The sequence below is a fragment of the Sphaerodactylus townsendi genome, linkage group LG07 (genome assembly GCF_021028975.2).
Source record: "Sphaerodactylus townsendi isolate TG3544 linkage group LG07, MPM_Stown_v2.3, whole genome shotgun sequence".
Lineage (NCBI taxonomy): Eukaryota > Metazoa > Chordata > Lepidosauria > Squamata > Sphaerodactylidae > Sphaerodactylus > Sphaerodactylus townsendi.
This window is the reverse complement of record NC_059431.1, coordinates 47,153,613-47,177,879: the sequence shown is the minus strand read 5'-3', so window position 1 is coordinate 47,177,879 and position 24,267 is coordinate 47,153,613. Positions and strand designations below refer to the sequence as shown.

Below are 24,267 nucleotides of genomic sequence, written 5' to 3'. Positions count from 1 at the left end.
GAAGAACGTGGAAGCATTGACCAAAGTTTTGCATCAGGAAACTTAACCCAGGAATGAAATACAGAGATACTTAGGCACCAGTGAATGGAGTTTCAATGAGATATTTATTATAAAACATACATAATATAAATCTACGGTGGATGCGCTCACTTTTAACTTTATTTCAAAAGTACCAGTTGCTATAACTACCAGATGGGTAAAATAAACATATGAAATGAACATTAGTTTTAAAAAAAACATTCTACGTAATTGTTACCAGAAGAAATAATAAATTTTAATTCTTGAATGTTTTAAACACACCGTGTTATTGTTACACATTCAGCATAGGCCATAATAAAATAACCATTTTGTTCCGCTGAAACCATTACATGATGGGAGAAGTTTAAAACAGAGATCCTCATTATGATCTTATGTCTGTGTCTCCATAAAACTTCTAGCTGTCTGAGTGATAGCCTACAGCCAAAATTTCTTTTTAGATTTCCCTGTAAAGTATTTTCTAATAAAAATGAAATTCAAAGTAGTTCCTTCCATATAAATTATCTCAAATGGCACCTGATTTTAAACTAACAGTTCTTATTAGGCTGCTATTAAAGTATCTTTCACAACTTTTGAAAACATAACTAAATTCACAAGTTGTTTCTATACCTTTGTAGATGGCCAGGATCTAACAACTTGAGAAAGAAATATAGTACAACTTGGATGCATAACAGGAAAATGGGGAGAAGTGTACTATTATGGCTCAATTCAGAGTACCATACTACCCTGGAGTTTCTTACAGCTCAATCAAACTGCCCCATGTCCTGCTGTGCCACTGCCTCCAGAGGACTTTCAGGTGGTATGGGAAGGCAGCTGAAACAACCCCCCTAAAATGGAGTTACAACACTTGTTGGATGCAACTCAAAGGCCCTAATGCCCGGGGGGAAACTGACTAATGTTGGCTCCATCCCCCAGGAGTGCCCCTCATGCTAGCATCCGATTGGGCATTAGTGTTCCTCCACAGTTGCAGCCACTTCCTGGTTTCTGCTGTGTTGTCGAGGGGCACCTGGCCTCTAGCACCTTTGCCCTCTCCACCAGCAGGGGTGGGCAAACAAACTGGCACAGTCTCACACGGTTTCTATCAGCCTACTCGTCCTCCTGCCCGTAGAATTGGGCTGCCCATTAACACAAATTAGTACTTTATACATACATGGTAATGCTAAAAAGCTCTAATCAGTTCCAAATACTCCTGCAGAGCAAAAACTTAGTAGTAGTTTATTCCTGATTGTGTTCCATGCAGATGCCGTACTATGGAAGGTGACACAATCAGGCTGAGAGTACAAATAGTCTTGAGAGCAAAGTATACATCTATAGCAAACACTTACATATAGTATAAGTAAAGGAATCCATTTTAAAATAATTCTGTGCTCAGGGAGGTTTTTTATATATGTAATATAATCACTGTAATGATTTAGAAAATCCAGTTGTGATCTGCTATTATAGTGTGCACGATCTGTGTCTAGTACATGCAAAAAAAGTGAGTGAAAATAACGAATTACAAAAATTTTAATGTGCTTGCAGACTTAGCAAATTACAGATCTAAGGAAAATCTCCATATTGGCCCTATTACCATTTTAAGATTAGAACAAAATTATAACTTATTTTGGATGTTGTGGGTTTTGTAGACTATGTGGCCATGGTCTGGTAAACCCAGAAAACACACAACAGTCAGTTGATTCTGGCCACGAGAGTCTTCGACAATACACATATTCTTTGTATATTTCTGTGTCTAAGTATGGTATGTCAAACATGGAGAAATTCTAAACTATCTCCAAAAATAAAAATCCCATTGCTAGAAAAGCATTAGTTTTTAACAAGAGCTTTACAAACTGTTTCATACTTTGAAAATATCAAACTAATGTAATCACTATATAGAAGGGTCACTGAAATGTGTGAGTGGGAGCTTATGTGGGAGTAATTATATTGCCTGGAAGTATGATCTTCCAACTAGGAAGTCCCCAGCTTAGAATAGATCTCAGTAAACACAGGAACAAGAAAAATGCAGAGTCTTCTACTGTGAAACCATTGGTTCATGGGTGGTTCATGCCCCCAGAAGACATCTAGCTCTTAGAATCCCAGCCAACCCAGACATGCAGGCTGTTTGTGAACCAGTCAGGGCTCACCTACAGCTGACCAGGGTTTGCTGAATATACTACAGTGACAAGAAGATTAGGATGGGAGAACAAGCCCTATGGAGAGGTATGCAAAGGTCCCTGCAGCATGTAAGATCTTGATCCAAAATGGACAGAGTGCAGAATACCAGTATAGCTGCTTCAATCTTCTTCCTTCCCAGATTAAACTGTAAGAAATCCATTTGAGCAATCCTTGAGTTTCAGGGATTGTTCCAATTTTTTGCATACCACTTTGCCCTATTGATGCATAAAGGTTGATAATGCAGGTATGGACCCTAGACCCTTGTTGCACAAGTCACATTCCACGTTTCCAGAACATTTTCAATTCACCCTTCCCCTCAATCTTTGTCCACATTCTCTCCCTCCAAATGTATCATGGCCACTGTAATTAAAAAAAAAAATTGCTCTTCCATTGAGATTATGCTTTCTAGATATACTGATTCAATGCTCTGTAGCTCCATTTAACCCAAGGCTTTGTAAATTCTCCCAAACAGTAAAAAAAACAAAAACCACACACACACACACAAAATGACAAAAATGAGAGGTGAGGGGAAAAGAACACAGAACACACACAAAACAGAACCAAGGGGGAAGTTGGGCAACAACATAGAGGTGTGGTGATCAGCAATAAGAAAGATAAAACAATTTAAATACGACCACACAGCAAAGAAAGACATCTTGGAAACATTTCAGACAAGGGTTTTAAGGGTTTTTAAATAAAATGGAGAAAAAGTTGCTTGAAAACATTTTTAGAAACGAAGAGGGGGAAAATAGTGCAAAATTTTATGGAGGAAACATTTTATTTCCTGCCTTACGTCATTTAAATGATGTGTGCGGAAAAGGCCTTTGACACCCAGTCCCTGCATCTGATAGCAGAGTCAGGCCCACAGCTCAGCATGACTTTTGTAATAATTTCAGTGAAGTAATTCATGTGGAAAATGTTAGATCAGGATTTGTCATCTGCTTGAATGAATTTAGAATATTTACAGAGTTCTGAAAGTGTGTTCATTGTCATCATTTTCTTCCACAGAAATTGTCCCAAAAGCATGTGAGAGATTTCCACAGAAACTGTCCTGAAAGCATGCGAGAGCCAGTATGAAGCAATGATTGGGCTTTGGCTAGGAAGACCCAGGTTCAAATTCCAACTCAGCTGTGAAACTTACTGTGTGAACTTGGTTCAGTGACTTACTCTCAGACTAATAGGATTGTTGTAAGAATAAAATGGGAGGATGAGAATCACCCTGAACTCCCTGGCGAAACAATTAAAAATATGATAGTGTAGTAGGAAATGTGGAGGACAAAAGTACAGAAAGGGACCATGAAAACAATGGCTGTCATTATTTCTATTACTAAATACTGCATGGGTAATGTGGACTAAGCCAGACTCCTGAGTAAGATGGAACATGGGGTAAAACTTGCTGTGATGCCAAAATCTCCAAACTGTTGTTTTGAGTGCCAGGGGCCACAGTGCAGGAGGAGAAACTTCTGCTGTGGTACCCTTTTCCCAGCACTTATGGCCCTGATCCAAAGCTCTGCCCCAAAGAAAGTAATTTTTTAATGCAACTGCAAAGGAATCTGATGCAGCTAACCGGAGTTAAATATTTAATTCCCAGTGTAGCAACATAATACTAAGCTTGGAGTTTTAACAATAGTTCCTAAAAAGTCAATAAAGGAATTGGAGAATTTTTAATGAGAAAAAGTTGGTTCTGTGCTTTTTAAAGGAGCAGAGTTTACAGAAATATAACAAACTTGGAATGTATGTTTTTGGGAGTTTAAAATTTGAATAAACAAGGCAGGCAGATTTTCAAGAACTTTTGAGAACAAAAGTATAAAATTGAAATAACATGACAGACGTTGAAGTTACAGCACCCACACATGCAGATCAGACTCAGAAGCATAACCTGGGTAAATTCTTAAGCTGTCCTATAAATTGTTTCACATGCTACTAAAAGGTACAGTTGTTATTCATTAGCAAGTGCAATATTATAGTTAGATAATTTCATAGCAGTATTTGCTTTGAGTCTTGTGCTGCTGTAAGATTCCTGAAGCAATTGCCGTTCTGTTTGTCCACAATAAAGAAGGATCAGCTTTGAGTTTACATTACTACACAATGGCATTTCCGAGAATGAATGTAATTCCTGTATTCCGAAAGCTGTTTCAAGTACATACTAGAAGGCCATCTATGCATCTCAACAAAATTGCGTTCTTCCACTAAAACAAAGGTAGACACAAATAATTATTATAGACAAAAGAGTGCAGAGCAAAATGATTTATAGGTAGAAACTGATATTTTGCTGTGCCCAGATTGGAAAGATAAGTTCCTAACATGAAACAGTGGAACATGGCACCCATCTGTCTTCCCATGAGCGGCACTTGTGCTCCTTATATCATTTTTCCTACCTCTATAGTACAGTTAGATGATATATGGGTGAGTGATGCCAGAATGTAGAACATTTAGAAATCCAGTTGTACTTGAGCAGACCGAAGGCCAGCCTTTGCTTCTACTTCTCTTACATTGCCTGAAGCAGAATTTACTAACTGATAATATGTTTACTAACACTTTCCTTCAAATAGCTGCTTTGAATTGTTGTTGTTGTTGTGTGTGTGTGTGTGGGGGGGGGGTTGTTGCTCATGTTGTCCTACCATACTCCATTATTTCCCTGAAGGCCTTTTCAGTCTTTTCTCCCAGCTGCTTTCAGCATTCTGTCCCACATGCCTTTCTCATCCTGGTATGCGGATTTGAATAAAATGAAGCCAGAACCACTAGGTCAAGCCAGGAAGACCTGGAGGCCTGTGAGGACAACTTATGCCTCAATTTCTATTTTTCTGAGGAAACATTCCCTCAGCAGAGCAGCAGCAGTGTATAATCGGCCCAGGAAATGAATGCCTCAAGTGACCACAAAGCATTGCCAGCTTCAATCAATAATTTCTGTCAGTAAAAGGGGGAGGGGGAAGGACTCTGGGGGTCCCTTCCAGGTGTACTTTGGCCTTTGAGGGAGGATTCATTAGGGCCAGGGCCAGCTGCAACCACCATGACTTGTGTGACTCACAAAGACCTGGCTGCTTACTACTGTTCAACAGCAGTCATCTCACAATAGCAAATGTGGTGTAGCAGTTACCCTTTTATATTAGGATCTGGAATTCCAATCCCAACACTGCTGTGAAACCCCCCTGGGTAAGCTTTGGCCAGTCACAGGGCTGCTATAAGGAAAAAATGGAGGAAAGGGGAATTATTTCAGCTGCTTTAGGTTCCTGTTGTTTAAAAAAGGCGGAGTGTAAATGAAGTCAATAAGTAATAAATGTAGATGAAAATGGTAGGTTGGTTTGTTGGTGTGAAAGAGAGAAGGAAGCCAGGATATGTGGGCAGCCAGGAAGAGAGGACGAAAAAAGGATGTGGGGATGGGATATAAGAAACATGAGGTGCCCCCCAGCACCAAGCAATTAGCCTAACTCAGCGACTGCCACTCCATAACTTGGCCAGAGTTTCCCCAGGGAGAGGCCACCAACAGGAGGGAAGGAGGGAGATGAAAAGGAGAGGGGGAAATAAAAGTAGGTTGGCTGATGAGAGGGAGAGAAAATAGGAAGTGGGCAAAGGCAAGATGCTTATGGGGGCTTTCAGAAAAGAGACAGAAGAAATAATGGCGGAAGGAAAAAGGAGATGTCCCCTAAAAGTTCCACTTGTTAGTTTTCCCGCTTGTTAGTTTCTAAGAGCCAGCCATATCTTTTTTGTATCATGTCCTGCCTGCTCTAAAGAAATTCATATGTTTTCCTCATAGCGCTATGAAACTGCCTGTTATCTTTGCTTGGCAAGTTTCAGCAATTCCTTAGTATAGGTAAAAAACAAATTTCAGCTGATTTAAAGGGGGGTAGGTAGGCAGAAGCCCTGATCTAGATGGCCCAGGCTAGCCTAATCTCATTAAATCTCAGAAGCTAAGCATAGGCTGGAAATGGCAAACCACCTCTGCAAATCTCTTGGCTTGAAAACCCCACTGAGTTGCCATAAGCATTTTACAAACGCTTGCAGCGCGCGCACACACACACACACACACATATATACACACGCACACATGCACAGAGGTAGGCAGAGCATCCAGCCACTCTGCTAAAGCAAAACATGTAGCAACACCAGCATGCTTATCTGACGGTGCAGAGAACTGCAGCACAAGTCTAAATATACATGTCTGAGACGGCAGTCCTAAGCAGGTCTACATGGAAGTACATTATGTTTTATTCAGCGGGGCTTGCATCCAGGAAACTGTTCTTAGGATTGTAGCCGGTCTTGTTTAAGAAATAAATTGGGTAATTACCTGAAAGGTCTTCAAATTCAGGTTTCTGACTGAAGATTAAATAGTTAGAAGCAATAAAATGAAGAAGCCAATTTGAAAGGCAATCGGAGTTGTGAAACTGCAAGAAAAAGAAATGGTAATACAATACTAAGAAAAATAGTAGCATAGAAGAAAAAGATATTGGTAGGACAAATACTTAAAAATAATTTCTTACTACACAAAAAGATGGTCCACAAACCATGTCACTTAGATAATTTGAACATCTGCTGATTCCACCTCATAGAACAGATAATTCAAAAATGTATTGAAGTTACTTGGATTAAACTGCCTTGAATGGCAGTATGTCATCACAATTACCTAGTGGATCTTGCCTAAGGCTGTGATCCTGTCTGAAGACTTAAGAGATGATCTGGAGCTTATCATCCTTGCTATTTCATCTTGAAAATCCTTGTTCAATTTCCCATTTTTGTTGTGTGAACTGACATCTCCTTTAAATCTCATTTTCTATTTTCTTTCACTAAAACTTTCCTGTTAAATTTACACAACACCTTGGTTTCAAGCCTCCAACTCTCTGAAATTTCAAAGACTAAAAGGATGTGATTGGAGGAAATTTCAATGTGAAGAAATTAAATTTTGTTTTAACATGATTGGCCAAACATTTTTGTTTATGTGTAAGATAATGGCCCTCTCTTCACAAATCTTTTAAAATGTTTTAAGACAGGAAATAAAAGTTGTGAAGTCCTGCATTGTTTCTCCCCCCACCCCCCTTACATTCTGAAAATGTTTTATTAACGGCCTGGAAACGTTTTATCTGAAAAGTCTTTTACAATGATACTTTTGCATGAAATATTTTCAAAACATTTTCCCTTGCTGTGAGGGCATATTTAAAACATTTTATCTTTCGTTGTGTTTTCCATGCCTCTGTGCCTGAACATCCACCTCGGTGCCATTTTATAGTGACTCTAACACACTTTGTTCCCTCTTGTCTCTTTATTTTTATCAGTTTTATGTTGTTTTTTAAAATGATTAAATCTTTGAAGCATTGATTACACACAGCAACAGAGAATCCATGCATCTAGTGTTCAAAGAATCGATTCTACAAATAGCCAAAAAAAGAGGGGAAAAATTCCTCACAGCAGGCACAAAACATTTAAAGGAGGTGAATGCAAACAAACAGAAGGAGGATCAAAAACATTTTGCAAATGTTCAGCAAACGTTTGACATGACTTGTGTAGAAAGGGCCAATTTGTGGCAAAAAAACCTCCATTACCTTCAGTTGTTGACTTTCTGCTGTTACCAGAAATGAACCAGGGTGGTTTAATCAGCTGGAAGTTGGTATTTTATTATTTATTACACAATTCTAGGCAGAGTTACAGATTTATAATTCAAATGAATTCAACTCTTACATTGGTTTTGCTTTCCCCAACCACACAATGGACACATACCCTGTTTCCCCGAATATAAGACATCCCCGAAAAATAAGACATAGTAGAGGTTTTGCTGAAGTGCAAAATATAAGGCATCCCCCGAAAGTAAGACGTAGCAAAGTTTTTGTTTGGAAGCATGCCCGACAAACAGAACACAGAAAAATAAGACATCCCCTGAAAACAAGACATAGCGCATCTTTGGGAGCAAAAATTAATATAAGACACTGTCTTATATTCAGGGAAACACAGTAAATCAGTTCTATCATCCCTTTACTCAGATACATATAGAGCACAGAAGTGGTAACAGTAACCTATGCCTCTCAGGGCTCACACATTCCCCTCCCTACTCACCCAGCCACCTCCATAAGTAGCTAGCTGGTATTTTTAAGCCTTCCTATAATAAGCACCTTTATTTATTTGTCCTGCCACTCCACCCACTCCTGACTACTGCTGCTACTAATTGCTACTGGCTCTGCCAGTCTCCAGGGTTGTTAGCCCATATCAACTTGAGCTGTGGATTGCCTGGTTTTTCCCAAGCAGACTTCCCAGAGTGGTTTGTTTACCTTCTCACTTCCAGAAGAGCTTCAGGGCTTTCTTCATGAGGTGTACCTTCTCACTTCAGGTGAGTGGATTGCCTCACTGGTGTATGGAAAGCCCACATCAAAGGGAGTAATATGAATGCTCCACTAGTTCCTAATTAATAACTGAGCATGGCGTTATGCACCAACTGGATTCTCCAAGTTGACTTCAAGAGTAAACCTATATAGAGTGCATTACAGTAGTCTACTCTTGCTATGCATGGATCTGGGTGACCAGATCAGCTGCAAGGCATTTTGTTGGCTAGACTGAGTTGGAAGAAAGCATTTTTTGTCACTGCATTAACTTGCTTCTACACCAGCAATACTGGATCCAGTATAACCCCTGAAGCCCTAACCTGGATAGCACAGACTAGCCTAATCTTATCAGATCTCAGAAGCGAAGCAGGGTTGACCCTGGCAAGTATTTGGATGGGAGACCTCCAAGGAATACTATGACCTTCAGGCTGGCAATATCAAACCACCTCTAATAAATTCTTGCCTTGAAAACCCCACCAGGGGTTGCCATAAGTCAGTTGTGATTTGCAGGCAAAAAAACCCTAACAGCTGAGTCCCATCAAAAGTGAGAATTACAATGTCCTTCAAGATAAATGCTATGTAAATGAAGGAGCAGAGTTATACCGACAGGAACAGGCTCAGTTTTCAAAGGGTAGAATCACAGTGGTTAACCGGGGCAGAAAACATAAACTTCAATTATGCTCTTTGCTATATTTTTTATTATTTTTGTCTGTATAACTGAATGGCTGCTTTTCTAATATGAAGAATAAAATCTGCCTCCAGTGCCTGAAACTAGATGGCCCAATCTACTATGATGGGGATCCTGCTAGGAATGAAGTCCATCTCAGAATGCAGAGCATAAAGAGATATAGTACACCCATCAGGGCCTTTTACAACACCCAAAAATATCCCTCCATATGCATACCCCCCATTGTAATGAAGAGTGTTTTTCTAGCTATTATTTATATATGTATTCTACGGAAGTTATAACCAATGTATACAGAAGAAATGACATATAAAATAGGCCAGTTCACACAATTATTTTGAGTGGAACTCATCAGCTGATACGTCTCAGTACTCACAAATAATGTAATTTTGTGACAGGGACTTAGCAAGGCAGGGCAAATTAGAAGTGCGGATCAGGGTTGTTTTCAATAGGTTACTTTATCATGTTAATGCTGAGGAGAAAATCAACTCACAGTGATTTTTTCACCCCAGGAAGGATTCTGTCTTAATGTTCCAGTTGTTTTTGCCAGGAAAATTTCCCTACTGATCAAGCATTCATGGAAGTGGAGGTTTACATATCTGAAACATTACAGATTCACAGGAGACAAAACATACCTTTGCTTTTCTAAGCAAGTTGACAACACTCAAGCTTGTTGATGCTAATTCCCTACTAGGCATACTCTGGAGCTGTGTGATGATATAAAGTTCACAGATGTGCTGGAGTCTTGTCACTTGGTACATCTCAGCACAAATCAAGAGTGACATGGCTTGCAGAATGCTGGCTGGTAAAAACATAAAATGTAAGTCATGTTAATGCACACTCCGTAATATACAAATATTACTATATCAGCCAGCATACATTTTCAGGGTGTTAGCTGCCCTGAGCTGGCCTCGTCCAAGAAGGTCCAGTAGTGCCTTCTGTGGGCATGGACTGCTGTTGGCATCTCACTCTGCAAAGCAGTACTGGCCATCACACGTCTGCACCATTATCACTCAGCCACACTTGCCTCAGCTGCCACACAACACTCATTGATAAGGACATGAGTTCTGCTCCCTTAAGTTATCACTTTAGTAGTGGCACCAACATCCTGTGTGCCACTCCACCTCACAGAGGGAGTTGTTGACTTGCTACTGTCTTTATTCCAGGATTTCATAAAAAACTAAAACAAAATTGATCCAGTTAATTTTTTTCCCATTCAATCACACTTTTAGCTAAGCCAGAAATACACATAGGAAGAAGTATGTAATTACACTTTTTCCTAGAGCTATTAGCATACTATCAATTTTACAGCAGCTTAATCAAATATAATTTTACAACCAGGGCATAATCTATCTTTTTCAATTCCTAGTACCTATTTTCCAACCAGTCAGTCTTACCATGTCCCATGTAGTCTAGCTATAACCTCTAGTTATTCTGAAATATACAAAGTAGGTCTTTGAATTATGCTACGAATTTTGCCTCCTGCAGAAATCTCTTCTCTATTGAAATACAACACAATGTTCCTGTTTCCCCCTGCCAGACTTTTAGTAAGTACTCTTTATCCCAAGTGCAGAAGTTCCTTCAGCACATCATCCCTGCCCCCCGCCCCCCCCCCCCCACACACATAAAAGTTACTTGTGTCCTTTGTGAGGGCTGCAAACCATTTCTGTGTGAGAACAGAAGTGCTTCAGCCAAGGTATAATGGCTGTTGTTTTTTAGTGTCAAAAGTGAAGTACCTGCCCTGCTGAGGGCTGTTAGAGATGCATTATGGGGAAGAGCCTCAACAGTTCCTATGGGGATACATAATTACATTTACAGCGCTGTGCTATCTTTACTCAAAAAGGAAGCAACTCTGAAGACAGCAGCCTTAACCAATCACAGAAGAAAACTGAAGACATATTTTGGCAACTACTGTCCATCCTCTCCTCCCTCCTAAGAACATAAGAACATAAGAACAAGCCAGCTGGATCAGACCAGAGTCCATCTAGTCCAGCTCTCTGCTACTCGCAGTGGCCCACCAGGTGCCTTTGGGAGTTCACATGTAGGATGAGCAATGGCCTTCTGTGGCTGGTATCCCGAGCACCCTGGACTGTTAAGGCGTTTGCGTCTGGAATCAGAGAGGATCAAGATTAGTAGCCATAAAATCGACACCTCCTCCATAAATCTGTCCAAGCCCCTTTTAAAGCTATCCAGGTTAGTGGCCATCACCACCTCCTGTGGCAGCATATTCCAAACACCAATCACACGTTGCGTGAAGAAGTGTTTCCTTTTATTAGTTCTAATTCTTCCACCCAGCATTTTCAATGAATGCCCCCTGGTTCTAGTATTGTGAGAAAGAGAGAAAAATTTCTCTCTGTCAACATTTTCTACCCCATGCATAATTTTATAGACTTCAATCATATCCCCCCTCAGACGTCTCCTCTCCAAACTAAAGAGTCCCCAGCGGCTGCAGCTAACTTTCCTCATAAGGAAGGTGCTGCAGTCCCTCAATCATCCTCGTCGCCCTTCTCTGCACTTTTTCTATCTCTTCAATATCATGCAGAGATGTGGCAGCCAGAACTGAACACAGTGCTCCAAGTGCGATTAAGCACCATGGCACTATATAAGGGGCATGACAATCTTTGCAGTTTTATTCTCAATTCCTTTCCTAATTATCCCCAGCATAGAGTTTGCCTTTTTCTGGCTGCCATACATTGGGTTGACATTCCCATGGAACTTCTATCAACACAAGGCGGCCCAAATCCCTTTCCTGGTCTGTGACTGATAGCACTGACCCCTGTAGCATGTGTAGCGAAGTTTGGATTTTTTTGCCCCTATGTGCATTAAATCGCGTTTTGCTACATTGAACCCATTTGCCATTTTCTTAGCCCCGCTGCCCTAATTTATCAAAGATCCATGGAGCTCCTCTTAATCCTTTGTGGTTTCTCACCACCCTACATAATTTGGTATCATCTGCAAACTTGTACCACGCATGCCACCCCTACTTCCAGGTCATTTATGAATAGGTTAAAGAGCGCTGGTCCCAATGTCGGATCCTTGGGGGACACCACTCCCTACATCTCTCCATTGTGAGAATTTCCCGTTTACACCCACTCTTTTAGCTTCCTGTTTCTCAGCCAGTTTTTTTTAATCCATAGGAGGACTTCCCCTCTTATTCCTTCATTGCTGAGTTTTCTCAATGAGTCTCTGGTGAGGAACTTTGTCCAAAGCCTTTTGGAAATCCAGAGTAGACAATGTCCACTGGTTCCCCTCCATCCACATGCCTGTTTACATCCTCAAAAGAACTCTAGTAAGTTTGTAAGACAGGATTTGCCTCTGCAAAAGCCATGCTGACTCTTTCCTCAGCAGGTCTTGCTTTTCTACATGTTTTATAATTTTATCTTTAATGACAGATTCTTCTAATTTACCAGGAACAGATGTCAAACTGACTGGCCTGTAATTTCCCGGGTCCCCCCTAGATCCTTTCTTAAAGATTGGTGTGACATTAATGGCCATCTTCCAGTCTTCAGGGATGGATCGGGAGTTCAAGGATAATTTGCATATTAAATTGAGAAGATCAACAATTTCGTGGCAGAGCTCTTTAAGAACTCTTGGGTGAGATGCAATCTCTGGGCCAGGGGATTTTGGTAACATTTAATTTATCAATGGCTGCCAGAGCGTCTTCCTTGTCTACCACTATCTTTGTTAGTTCCTCGGATTAGCCTCCACAAGAAGCTTGGTTCAGGTGCAAGAATTTTCCTCACCTCCTCTTGGGTGAAGACAGATGCAAAGAATTCATTCAGCTTTTCTGCAATCTCCCTGTCATCTTTTAGCACACCCTTTGTTCCTTTGTCATCCTACTTGGACTACCGCTTCCCTTGCTGGCTTCCTGCTTTTGATGTACTTGAAGGACTGTTTGTTGCTGGTTTTGATGTTCACAGCCATGTGTTCCTCATAATCCTTTTTTGCCTCCCTTACATGCTTGCTTGCTTCTCTTTTGCCGCCATTTGTGTTCTCTCTGGTATTCTTTATCCAGTTAAGTTGGACTTCATTTTTCTAAAAGACATCTTTTTCCTATTAATAATTTCCTCAAGCGTCCCTTGATTAACCATGGTGGCTTTCTTTTGGACTGAAGCTGCCTTTACTAACCTCTTGGAACACATTTGCTGAGCTTTATGACTGTGTGTTTTTAAAATAACCTCCAAGCATCTTGGACATTTTGGACTCTCTTGATTTTCCCTTTCGGCTTCCTGCGCACTATCCCCCTCATCTTTGAGAAATTTCACCACCACCGCTCTGAAGGCAAATGTAACTTCCATTAGTAGTTGTCACTTGTTAAGCGTGCAGAGATACTGAATCTGACGCCAACATTGAGTGCAGCTGTTTCCCTATCGGCTCCTTAACACTGACTTCCCGCGCCAGATCCTGGATCACATAGAGAATTAGATCTAGGATCACATCTCCCCTGGTTGGTTCTACATGCATCTGCTCCTAAGCCACAGTCATTTTAGCATATCCAGGAATGTTCTCTCCTTACTATGACCTGAACATGCATTTTTTCGGATTTATATGGGGATAGTTAAAATGGCCCATTACCACGACATTTTTTGCTTTTGTTGGCCTCTCTCTAATTTCTTTTTCCATCTCCAGAATCCTCTTGTGCAATGCTTTGGTCGGGGGGGCGATAATATATTCCTAATGTTAAGCTATGCTTCACCGCTGGTATTGATATCCACAGTGCTTGTGTAGGGGAATCAGCTCGCCCTGCAGTGTCTGTTTTGTGTGACACTATGCTCGGTTTGATGTAGAGGGCCACTCCACTTATACGCCCTGTCCTATCCTTCCTGTAGAGCCTGTAACCTGGGATAACAGCATCCCACTTTGGTTCTCTTCATTTCCACCATGTCTCTGTGATGCCCACTATATCAATGTCCTCCTTCAAAACTTCCTGTACTCCAGCTCTCTCCCCATTTTAGGTTGAATGCTTCTACTATTAGCATAGAGACACTTGTATACTCTGTCTCGCCTGTCCCTAACCTGGGATTTATGTGTTTTGCCCTCTAGCCTTTTGTAGACACTATCACTTATCACATTGCTGTGCTCTTCACTTGTATGTGGTTGATTTAAAAAAACCTCCTTCTCTGTCTGCATCCCCATGGACTCTGTATTCCGAACCGAAGTCACCTCAGCTCCTGTCGGCTTTCCCCCAGGGATCAGTTTAAAAGCTGTTCTGCCACCTTTTTATATGAAAAGTACCTGATGTTTGAAATACTGGCATGTGTTCATATTTGCTTACCTGGACAACAGGAGTCCGTATACAGATACTCCAGAAAGGAGAGGAAAGTATCCTTAGAAATCCCAAAAACTGGAACCAGAAAACTATTTGATTCTATGTAATTCCCGCTAAACATAGCTGCCATTACCTCACATCGGGCCACTAGGACTGCTCTGTGAGCTGGCACAACAGCACCTATAAGAAGGCAGGCAGAGACAAGACAGAAAGTTCAAGGATCACAATCCTTGAACAGTGAAGTGTCAGGAAAAGAAATACACTTGTTTTCAACAGACACTAAAATATTCATGCAAGAGCCAAAGTGGCACAGTGATTAAGGTGTCGAATTACAACCTTGGAGACCCAGGTTCAAATCTCCATTTGCACCATGGAAGATGGCTGGGTGACCTTGTCCCAGTCCCACACTCTCAGCCCTGATGGGAAATTTCCAAGGAATACCGGGGTTGTGACAAGGTAGCAGCCAATGGCAAACCTCCGAATGTCTCTTGCCTTGAAAACCCACCAGATGTCAGCTGTAACCTGACAACAACTTAGTCTGAGGGGGTTAGGGTATATGTTTATGTTGGTAATGGAAAAATAATTGATATTTTATTCATTTTCAAAGGAAAACTATGTGTCACTTAAAACTTTATTAGATAGAGAAGTGTTTTCATCTTGTTTTGGCCAAGAACCGGTAAAATATCATTTCATTTTAATTGAATTATGTTTGCAATGCATACTTGTACTCATGTTGATAGCAGTTTATTCCTTGGTGATATTTTCTCTTAGATAATCAATGAGCCCTATTGTTCATTCAACTTCCTGGAATAGCTCTCAGAACCAAACCATATGTCTCACAAATCTTTGCATTTATAATTTGTTCTCCTTTCAAATAATTGTTTGCTTTCTCTGCAGAAGGCAGAATCAAGAAAAGGATTCCCTAGCTCACCTTTGCCTAGTTCATTGAGTCAGATTTGGCCATGGATTTTCAAAACTGAAGGCAACATAATTAATTAAACAATGCAACTGCATTCAAGCAGGGGTTTGAAGTTTATTAAAACACTTGCCATTCTGTATCTGTAGAAAAAGCTAGGAGCTGCAATCCTGGGCAGTTAGGCTGCTTAATTAAAGTTAGTCAGATTCAGCTGTGCACAGGATAGCAAACAACGTCTATACATCTATCCCGCCTCCCCGTCGCATCCATTTTGGCCTGTCCTTCACTAATGTACATCGTTCTCATAAAAGAAACAAATCTCTTCAGAACATTTGTTACTTTGATAATTCTGTTTCTGAAATAACCACGTTCAAAATACATATTTTGACAGTTTTATAATTTCCTTTGCATGGTGTGCTCAATCTAAACATTAGATACTGCTCACTAAACCATTCCGTTCTTTTTATTTATTTACTCAACCAAAATATTTTCATGCCACCTTTCCACCAAATCAGGGCCCACAAGGTGGCTGACATAAAGACATAAAAACATTTAAACAATAAGAATACAGTTAAAATATATAATTTGATTAAAACACATAAACAACTCTGGAAGGGGGGCCAGTTACCATTATTCAGAGTATGTCAGACTAAACAATAAAGTCTACGTATGTTTTCAATTTTATGTTCTAGCAAGACAGTACCAAAATCAAAGACACAGTAAAAAAATGTATCATGCTATTATATGTTGTTTAAAAGCAATAAAGCAAACGTGGAAACAAATCAGAGAAGCTTGATATGGTACCTTGTATTTTGAACATGACATCAGCTAATACTGTTGTATTAAAGAAAAGCCTGAGAGAACTGTTACATAATTGCAAGGGTCTTTTTGACACATATAACCTGCAATTTTGAGAGTTAACCTGGAATACAAAAATAAAACAGAAGTATCAGTGCTTCTAAAGTGCCAACCTTCATTGTTCTCTGTACAGTAAGTAAATATTACCCTATGTTTAGCTGATGTAAAAACAAAACAAAAAAACCCTAGTTTACATTTCCCAAAATTCTTCTTATATGTGCTTACAATAAAGTGATTCTTGCTCTAAAGATCTTGTTTGCAATGCTAAATTCTAATGAAACATGTTGACCTCAGCAGACAGGAATGGAACAAGGGTAACTACAAATGTAACCTAAATATTTTCTTTCTAACACAGATCTGGCCAAAACCTCAATTAGCACTTAAATAAATACAATTAATAAAAACAAACAAAAACTGTTCAAATAGACAAGATGCTGGGAATTCCATAAACAGAGTTATTGGCATTTTAATTCTCTAAATATCAGGAAAGTGTGGCCTATATTTCAATCATGATTGTAGCACACAGTGGCGTATCGGGCCTAAATGGCGCTCAGGGGCATGGCCGCCTCCCTGTACCGCCCCCCCCCCATGCCCAGCTGCCCGCACCCCCCTTATGGGAGTCAGCAGGGAGACCAGGGAAGGGTGGGGCTTGGGGGTGGCTCAGATGGGTGCTACGGTGGATCCTGGGCCGGCCTGTGCACCACCCTCCCTGCAGGCCTCTCTGCAGGCTTCTGCCTTCCCCAGGGGCTGGCCTGCAGAGAGGCCAGGAGGTGGGGTGGTGCAGCAGGTGGCCCAGGTGGGCACCATGGCCACCCACCACCAAGCCACACCTGCCTGCCCCCCTGCAGGCGGGGGGGGGGGGGGTTGAGGCTTGGCAGCAGTCCGCCACAGCACATGCTGTTTCAACATGTGGGAGGGCGTTTGGTATCCCCATGTGATGAAACAGAGTACTCCCGGGGACATGGGATACCCCATGTCCTCATTAGCGGTATGCCACTGGTGGCACAAAAGGAAGGGGTTTTATGCCTTTCCCCTCTAACATTTTCCCAATCTGAAATAGTTCCAAGGAGCTGCTATTTGCCAGGCTGGTGAAATGTTCATACAAGAATTGATATGAAGACCAAACAGTGGCTGTCCATCTCTACTGCTCCTGATCTGAATAGGGCCCTTGAATGCTTGATTAGAGGGTAAAAACATCTGACAGCTGAGCTCAAAAAAATCCCAGCATCTCTTAAGTGTCTGAGCTGAAAAATCCAAATGGTACACCATTTCCCTTAAGTGAGTTTGGACTGGCATCCAGAGAAGTCTGTGCACATGTACACTAGAGAAAGGGGAGATTCCTCTTTGAGGTAGGAGTATCTTGAACCTCATGTGATGTTACTGTGAAGATTCTGCTGACATTAATGCAGAGGGGGCTTCTGACAGGGAGAAAATATGGAAAAGCCTTTTACGTACACAGAGTATCCTGTCTGGCATTTTTGATCCTGACTATGAAGCATGATTCATTTAGAAACTGTCAGATGTAAGCCTCACTAAAAAGGATAGGCACTACCCAAGACAACATTTCATTGCAATGTGCTTAACACAGAAGAATTTCTCACTGAAAGTTGCCTTAGCATTGAATCAGAGATAACTGTCTCCTTAACAATATCCAGAATCTGGTAGGTCTGGAAACACTTTAACGAGCACCGTCACATGGCCTTCTTCACCCTAAATTTCATAAACCAAAACAAATACCCCTTTTGCACATTAACCAAATCTTATTTCACCTTGAAACCCATCTCTGATTTTAATGCCTTCCATGCAAAACTGTGATGCGCCCCATCCACTTTTTAAGACTCTTTCTTAGAAGACGCAAAACAATTTTTTTATTAGAGAGGTCCAGATTATTTCCTCTAATTGCATCCTATTTAAATAAGTGCAATTACAAAATAAAATAATGTCACTTACCTTTCCTGGAATTTCCAAAATACATTTTACTTTTTCAAGGATATCTTCAACAATGCTAGAATCTTTTACCTTCTTTTTTATATGTCCTTCCAGTAATTCCCACTGGTATGCAGCTGGAGAGAATAAAGGGGGAGGCAAATAATACTTTGAGACTTTGGGATGGTATAGCATAATAACAGTATAATTGTATATAACAGTATTAATATGCTTTTTTTCCTGCACCAGAAGCAATCTAAAGTAGCTTGGTGGATTGCTTTGTCCAATCTCAGGAGCAGTTTTGAATGTATACATGGTCTCAAATAACTGGAATGTTTTCATGGAACAGTCATATAGATGTCCATATTATATAATTCTAATTTACAAACACTGCACTCATTTTTCATCTGTCTTTTAAGCACTACTGAATTTTAAGTAAACCTTGCATTTCCATAATATTGGGCAACTCTGTGCCAGAAACTCTTATGTTACCAAATTCTATCCACCTTCTGGCCTTATCTCCCACAGCATCAGCTTTCACAATTTAAAATGAATCAGAGAAAAGAACAATTCAGCAAAACATTTTAAATTGTGCAAAAATCATAAAATGAGAAACAATGATGGAATTGGGCTTGCTTGGTTCCCAATCCACTTGATGGTACAAGCATAACTTTTAGGGACATCCACCAGGACTCACTTTTGTTTTCAGTAAAAGTGGTAGTGGTCAGATGCCAATTAAATTATTTGCAGCTCAATGTTACTTGGAGTCTATTTTCAGGACACAGTTAAAGCCCCTTGTGCAACCTTCTCTTCACTTCTATGAAAGGAAGCATTATGCACAAGTGAAGGGATGCCCCATTTATGTGCTGTGAAAAAATCCTCTTCATAGTGAAGGACACAGAAGATCCTGTACATTAGGAACTCACGCAGAACAACAGAACAGCTGGACTGTACCGAGTATGTCAGTAAGCCTTGAATTACCAAATCACTATGGTGTAGTTCTCAGGGACAAATAAAGTATTACATAGGAAAACTGATAACGATCTCTCACCATTCTAAAGCAATCAGTAATTCTCTGTGGACTACTTTGAAGATCAGGGGAAGGGAGCTGAACTGCCTTCCTTTTGATTTAATTTCCCCTCCCTCAAAGCTGTAATTAGCCTCATGAGAAGAAAAAACATATACTACCTATAATATTTTTCCTCCATAGAGCAAATTATAATTTGGGGAGACAACTGCATAATTATAAGACTTCTCCCCAAGAAGTCACATGCGGTTGCAGATTAGGTTTTTTAGACACAGATTTCCTGTGAAGTTGCTAGTTTGACCCTCACTAAGGTGGAAAACCTGATTCCCTCACTGTAAGTAGGGGGTTTAGCATGATTGAATACTCCTTTGTATAAAATTGATCTTACAACAATATAAACACTCAACATGAGGGAGAAACTTAGAAAAGAATCCTTCCCCTGATATTTTTGCATGCAGGGATTTTTTAAAAATATGATGCATTGTTCAATTCTGAGAGCTTCCACCTGCATTCTGAGGGAACAACTGTATGCTATACAGCCCTTATGTCCTTCCAGTTCCCCCAGGCCTGTCTTGGTCTTGTCAACTGATGAGCACTGGGAATTTCATGCTCAGAACATAATTCCCAGACATGCACAGGCCCAATTTATATCAGGATCATCTCCACCCCTGCCCCGCCAATGCCAACTTCCTGAAACAGCCCTGGGGGGACAAGTATTTGCCCAGCTGGGGAAACTTTCAAATAGCCCATTAGCATATGTAAGGGCAAATACAGGAACAAATAACTGCTCTCCCACATTGTTTTGAGTGGTAAAACAGTGCTTAAGACCATCTCCCCACCCACTGTAGTTCGGATCTGAATCTGGCCCCTGCATTCCTGAGAATTAAGTTCCTAGAACAGAATCCCCATATTCTGATAGGATCAGGGCTGATAAAGAGAGGGAGAGGCAAGGACTATGCAGTAAAGTTAGGTTCTGAAATGGTACACCCCAGAGACAGCTTTACTTCAGCTTTATTGCAGAGAACAGCTCTTTTCTGCTAAAAGGCAATAAGCACTTGGAACCATTCTGACAAGGATACCTGAATAAATGAAGTGCAGAATGTCTGACAAACAAGAACAGAAGAAAGAGTCTTTAACAATGACTCTTACTGGTGAGTTGCATGATGAGCGTTGGTTTGAAACTGGATACACAGCTTCCTGGTCCACTGCAAAAAGGGTCTGAGCCATCCTAATGACAGAAGGATCCTGAATGTCATCTGGGCTCTTCACATTAAACAATAACATGAAGACATTGCTTACAGAGCACAGGACAATCCTGTGAGCTTCTGCTATTTCCTTCAAGTCTTCAGAATAAAATATCACGTCCACACACTGGCAGCAGAACAACAGGTTATGTAAATCGGAATCGTAATGCGAGGCTTCACCTTTCAAGATTGGCATTTTTTCTACAAAATTGAGACATTAGAAAAGTAATCATGAATGAACTGTTTGTGACACCAAACTCGCATTAGGTACAACATGAAACAAAAGCATTCTTATTCCCAGGTCAGGATCAAATGAGGACATAAGGGTATTTTCCGGATTGCACTAAATAAATTCCTCTTCAATTACAATTGCAAGCTCATTTTATTCAAATCTAACAAAAGTTTGCCAAGATTTTATATCATTTTTTGATAATCTAGTTTGCAACTCTCCCCTTGTTTTTATTAACGTACCCCAATTTCAGAACTTAATCTCTGATAATGTACTTTTTTGCTGATTTTTACTTTATAGTCCCATTTCAGAATATAAAGACAGAAGGCAGGATTGGAGCAGTTAATTTTAACCATTTATATGACACCTTTTCCAAAAAGGTGAAAGCAGTTCATATCGTGCAAAACAAAATAAATTAAAAAAACAAAGAGATCAAAAATAGCAACTGAAAATCTGGGATGGTGAAAAATCAACTAAAAAGGTTTTGTAATCTTTCTTTAAAAAATAGCAAAGAAAAACAATGGCTGTACTGAGTGGTTATTCCACAGCCTCAGGGTTACAGCTGTACAAGAACTGTTTTTAGTGGCAGCTATCCATATTGCTTGTCTATATGGAATGTGAAGACAAACCTGATTAGAATAGTTGCCCTTGGGAAGGGGGAGAATGATACACAGAGAAATGATCTCTAAGGTGACTGGGTTCCATGCTGCAGACAGCTTTGTAAATCAAAACCTGTACCTTGAATTGGGCTCAGAACAAACCAGCAACCAATATAATCAAAAAACGAAAGGTTGAACATGTTTCCACCTGAAATTTAACTGGAGTTATGCTACACAGAAGAGGAAGAATTTGGATTTATACCCTCCTATTTCTCCTGAAAGGAAACTCAAAGGGCTAACAAACTCTTCTCCCTTCCTCTCTCCACAACAGTCACCTTGTGAGGTAGGTGGGCCTGAGACTGTTTTGAAGAACTGTGACTAGCCCAAGGTCCCCCATTGTTAATTTGGCAGCTGTTCAATAAACATAAAGTAGCATTACAGTAAGAATTAGCTGTAAGCAAAACAATATATCTGAAAAAATTGTGAAAGAATTGTTTGTCAAGAATCTTGACTAAAATCCATTACCCTTGATTTTAATGGATCATAAGGGAAGAGAGGAATAGAAGCAAGGGAAAGTGCATGAAGAAATGCATTATGCACAACTCCCAATGAGACAGGAACCTTTGAACTAGCATGAGGGGTGGTTGGATAAAAGCAGATTGCTACAGTTCTTCAATTTACCCTTAGCCCTGGACATCAGAAAGAAAAATTCCACCTCACAGCCGACTGCACAAAAAGCACTTCATGAGCCATTACAGGATTATGCCATCTATCTGACAGTAAAAGTTTAATGTTACTGGATCCACAACAGTTATATTTTTGGCTACTTATTTTAGCTCAATCTCCTATAAAACAATACATAATTTAAAGCAAGGCCATGAGGTTGACGAAACAAAACGTTGTGTGGAAAATGTGTGTGAATCCAGCTAAGAATCTCACATATGCTCTCTTGACATAGGAAGGAAAAGTTTATGCCTCCCTTTCTGAAGAGGCACAGCCAGAGATAGAATGCAATGCTAGCAGGAAGAGGGGGAAATGGGAAAGGAGCTAGGGTACCAGAAGCCAGCTCCAAAACCTCTGACAAAATTTTCTAGACAGAGAAGACACTGCATTTAGAATTGTGTATGCAAACTCTTCCTTGAACATTATGCAAATTGACAAGAAACACATTTTTAGACTTTAAATATACTTACAGCCTTTGTGCTAAGCAATATTGATGAAATATGATTTTAAAATGCCATCTGAATAGTATTGCAAGCAGAAAGATAGTATAACACATTGCAATTCAAGATGCTAGAAGATATTATACCTGGCTGCTCAAGTTGAGGTGGCTTAATTTCATGGCACTTCTGGGGTTTTTTTCTTTTCTTCATTTTTTCAATTGACTTCTGATTCAGACTTTGTATCATAAAATATTCCAGCTAACAATTTTGAAAAATGTGTTAAGTATCAGACAATGTACAGTGAAATAAGACAGGAGGAAAAATCAGTTTTTGCTGCAGCACCATTTTATACACATTTATGTACTTTAAAAGTCATACTATCTCCTACTGTTAAAGATCGAAGATGCTAAGCAGCACAGGATCTACCACTACCAAACAGCCCAATTAAATGTTACTTCTACATTTCAACCTGGAGTTGTTTCCACATGGTGATTTTTTCTCTATCTTGGCTTGCAAACTGGAGTACTATTCTTGGAGCACTCATACAATATAATTCTCTAATCACCCTTCTGGGTTTTCCCATCCCTCAATACACATTTCCAAAACCTACCAAATCTCTTTTCAAAAAGAATTAGTTCAAGCAGTTAGTATGCCATGAGTCCAGCCACCTACATTAGCAACATTTTTTCATTAGTTCTTCATGGGTTCCATTTTCTCAATAATTTCCTGCTATGTAATGCAGGTCTTCTTGCAGACATTTGTGTGTGAATGTAAAGTGTAGTCAAAACACAGTTGACCCATGGTGATCCCAGCAAGGAGCTTTCAAGGCAAGTGATTAACCAGAGGTAGTTTGCCATTACCTTCCTCTACAGCAGTGGTTCTCAACCTTCCTAATGCCGTGACCCTTTAATACAGTTCCTCATGTTGTGGTGACGCCCAACCCTAACATTTATCCATTTTACAGATGGAGAACACTGATGCAGAAAGTCTTATGCGACCCCTGTGTAAGGGTCATTTGACCCCCAAAGGGGTCCCGACCCCCAGGTTGAGAACCACTGCTCTACAGAGTCCTCCTACAGCAGTGGTGGCGAACCTATGGCACGGGTGCCAGAGGTGGCACTCAGAGCCCTCCCTGTGGGCATGCGCAAACAGAGTGCATCCACACACACCTAGACTGGCCTGGGCCGTTGGGCTCGATTATTAGCATTAAACCTAAGACCTAGTTTTGGGGAAGTAGTGTAGGTAACCCTGTTAAGCACTGTTAAACCCCACTGATTTTCATGCGAAGAAATAAAGCACGATGCTTTACCTGGGAATAAGCTCGGTTGCTGGCAATGGGGCTTGCTTCTGAATAAACCCTCCTAGGGTCGTGATTCACCCGTTGGAAGAGTTGCACGGTTGCTTCAAAGCAGCCACCAAGCTTACTCCTGAGTAACGCACACCTCGGAGCCAACCGTTTTTTCTAAACTAAAACTTCAGTATTCAGGTTAAATTGCCGTGTTGGCACTTTGTGATAAATAAGTGGGTTTCGGGTTGCAGTTTGGCACTCGGTCTCAAAAAGGTTCACCATCACTGTCCCACAGTGTACTTCCTTTCCAAGTACTGGCTGTGCTTGTCTGAGATCTGACAAGATTGGGCTATACCATAACGTTTTTCCTCCTTGTGGACTTTTTAAAAAGCTAGACTTGCTACTGCACTATAACAGTATGACAATATATAGTCATTTATCTATTTCTGTTCCAAATTTTAGTTTCTCTAAACTCTCACTCTCCTGCTCTTGCAAGAGGCCTCAAGGCATGCTATTTATGTCTCCAAGTCTTTCCATTTTTACTTAAATAGCATATCTTTATCTATAT

The 24,267-nt window shown here is 40.4% G+C and overlaps 1 protein-coding gene across 4 annotated transcripts in view; it reads right to left on the bottom strand.

Annotated features, from left to right (window-relative positions):
• RHOBTB3 (Rho related BTB domain containing 3) overlaps window positions 1-24,267 on the bottom strand; it is a 38,935-nt gene that overhangs the window by 720 nt on the left and 13,948 nt on the right. For 3 of the 4 annotated variants that reach the window (XM_048504548.1, XM_048504547.1, XM_048504546.1), the window contains exons 6-13: window positions 22,558-22,669; window positions 20,256-20,621; window positions 18,174-18,286; window positions 16,170-16,287; window positions 14,456-14,629; window positions 9,816-9,982; window positions 6,476-6,572; window positions 86-4,379 (exon numbers count right to left, since the gene is read on the bottom strand). In XM_048504548.1, coding sequence (XP_048360505.1) covers window positions 4,264-4,379; window positions 6,476-6,572; window positions 9,816-9,982; window positions 14,456-14,629; window positions 16,170-16,287; window positions 18,174-18,286; window positions 20,256-20,621; window positions 22,558-22,669 — 1,263 coding nt within the window. In that variant the 3' untranslated portion in view covers window positions 86-4,263. Of the gene's footprint in view, window positions 1-85; window positions 4,380-6,475; window positions 6,573-9,815; window positions 9,983-14,455; window positions 14,630-16,169; window positions 16,288-18,173; window positions 18,287-20,255; window positions 20,622-22,557; window positions 22,670-24,267 lie in introns of those variants that run through there. The other variant, XM_048504549.1, reaches the window with a different exon arrangement.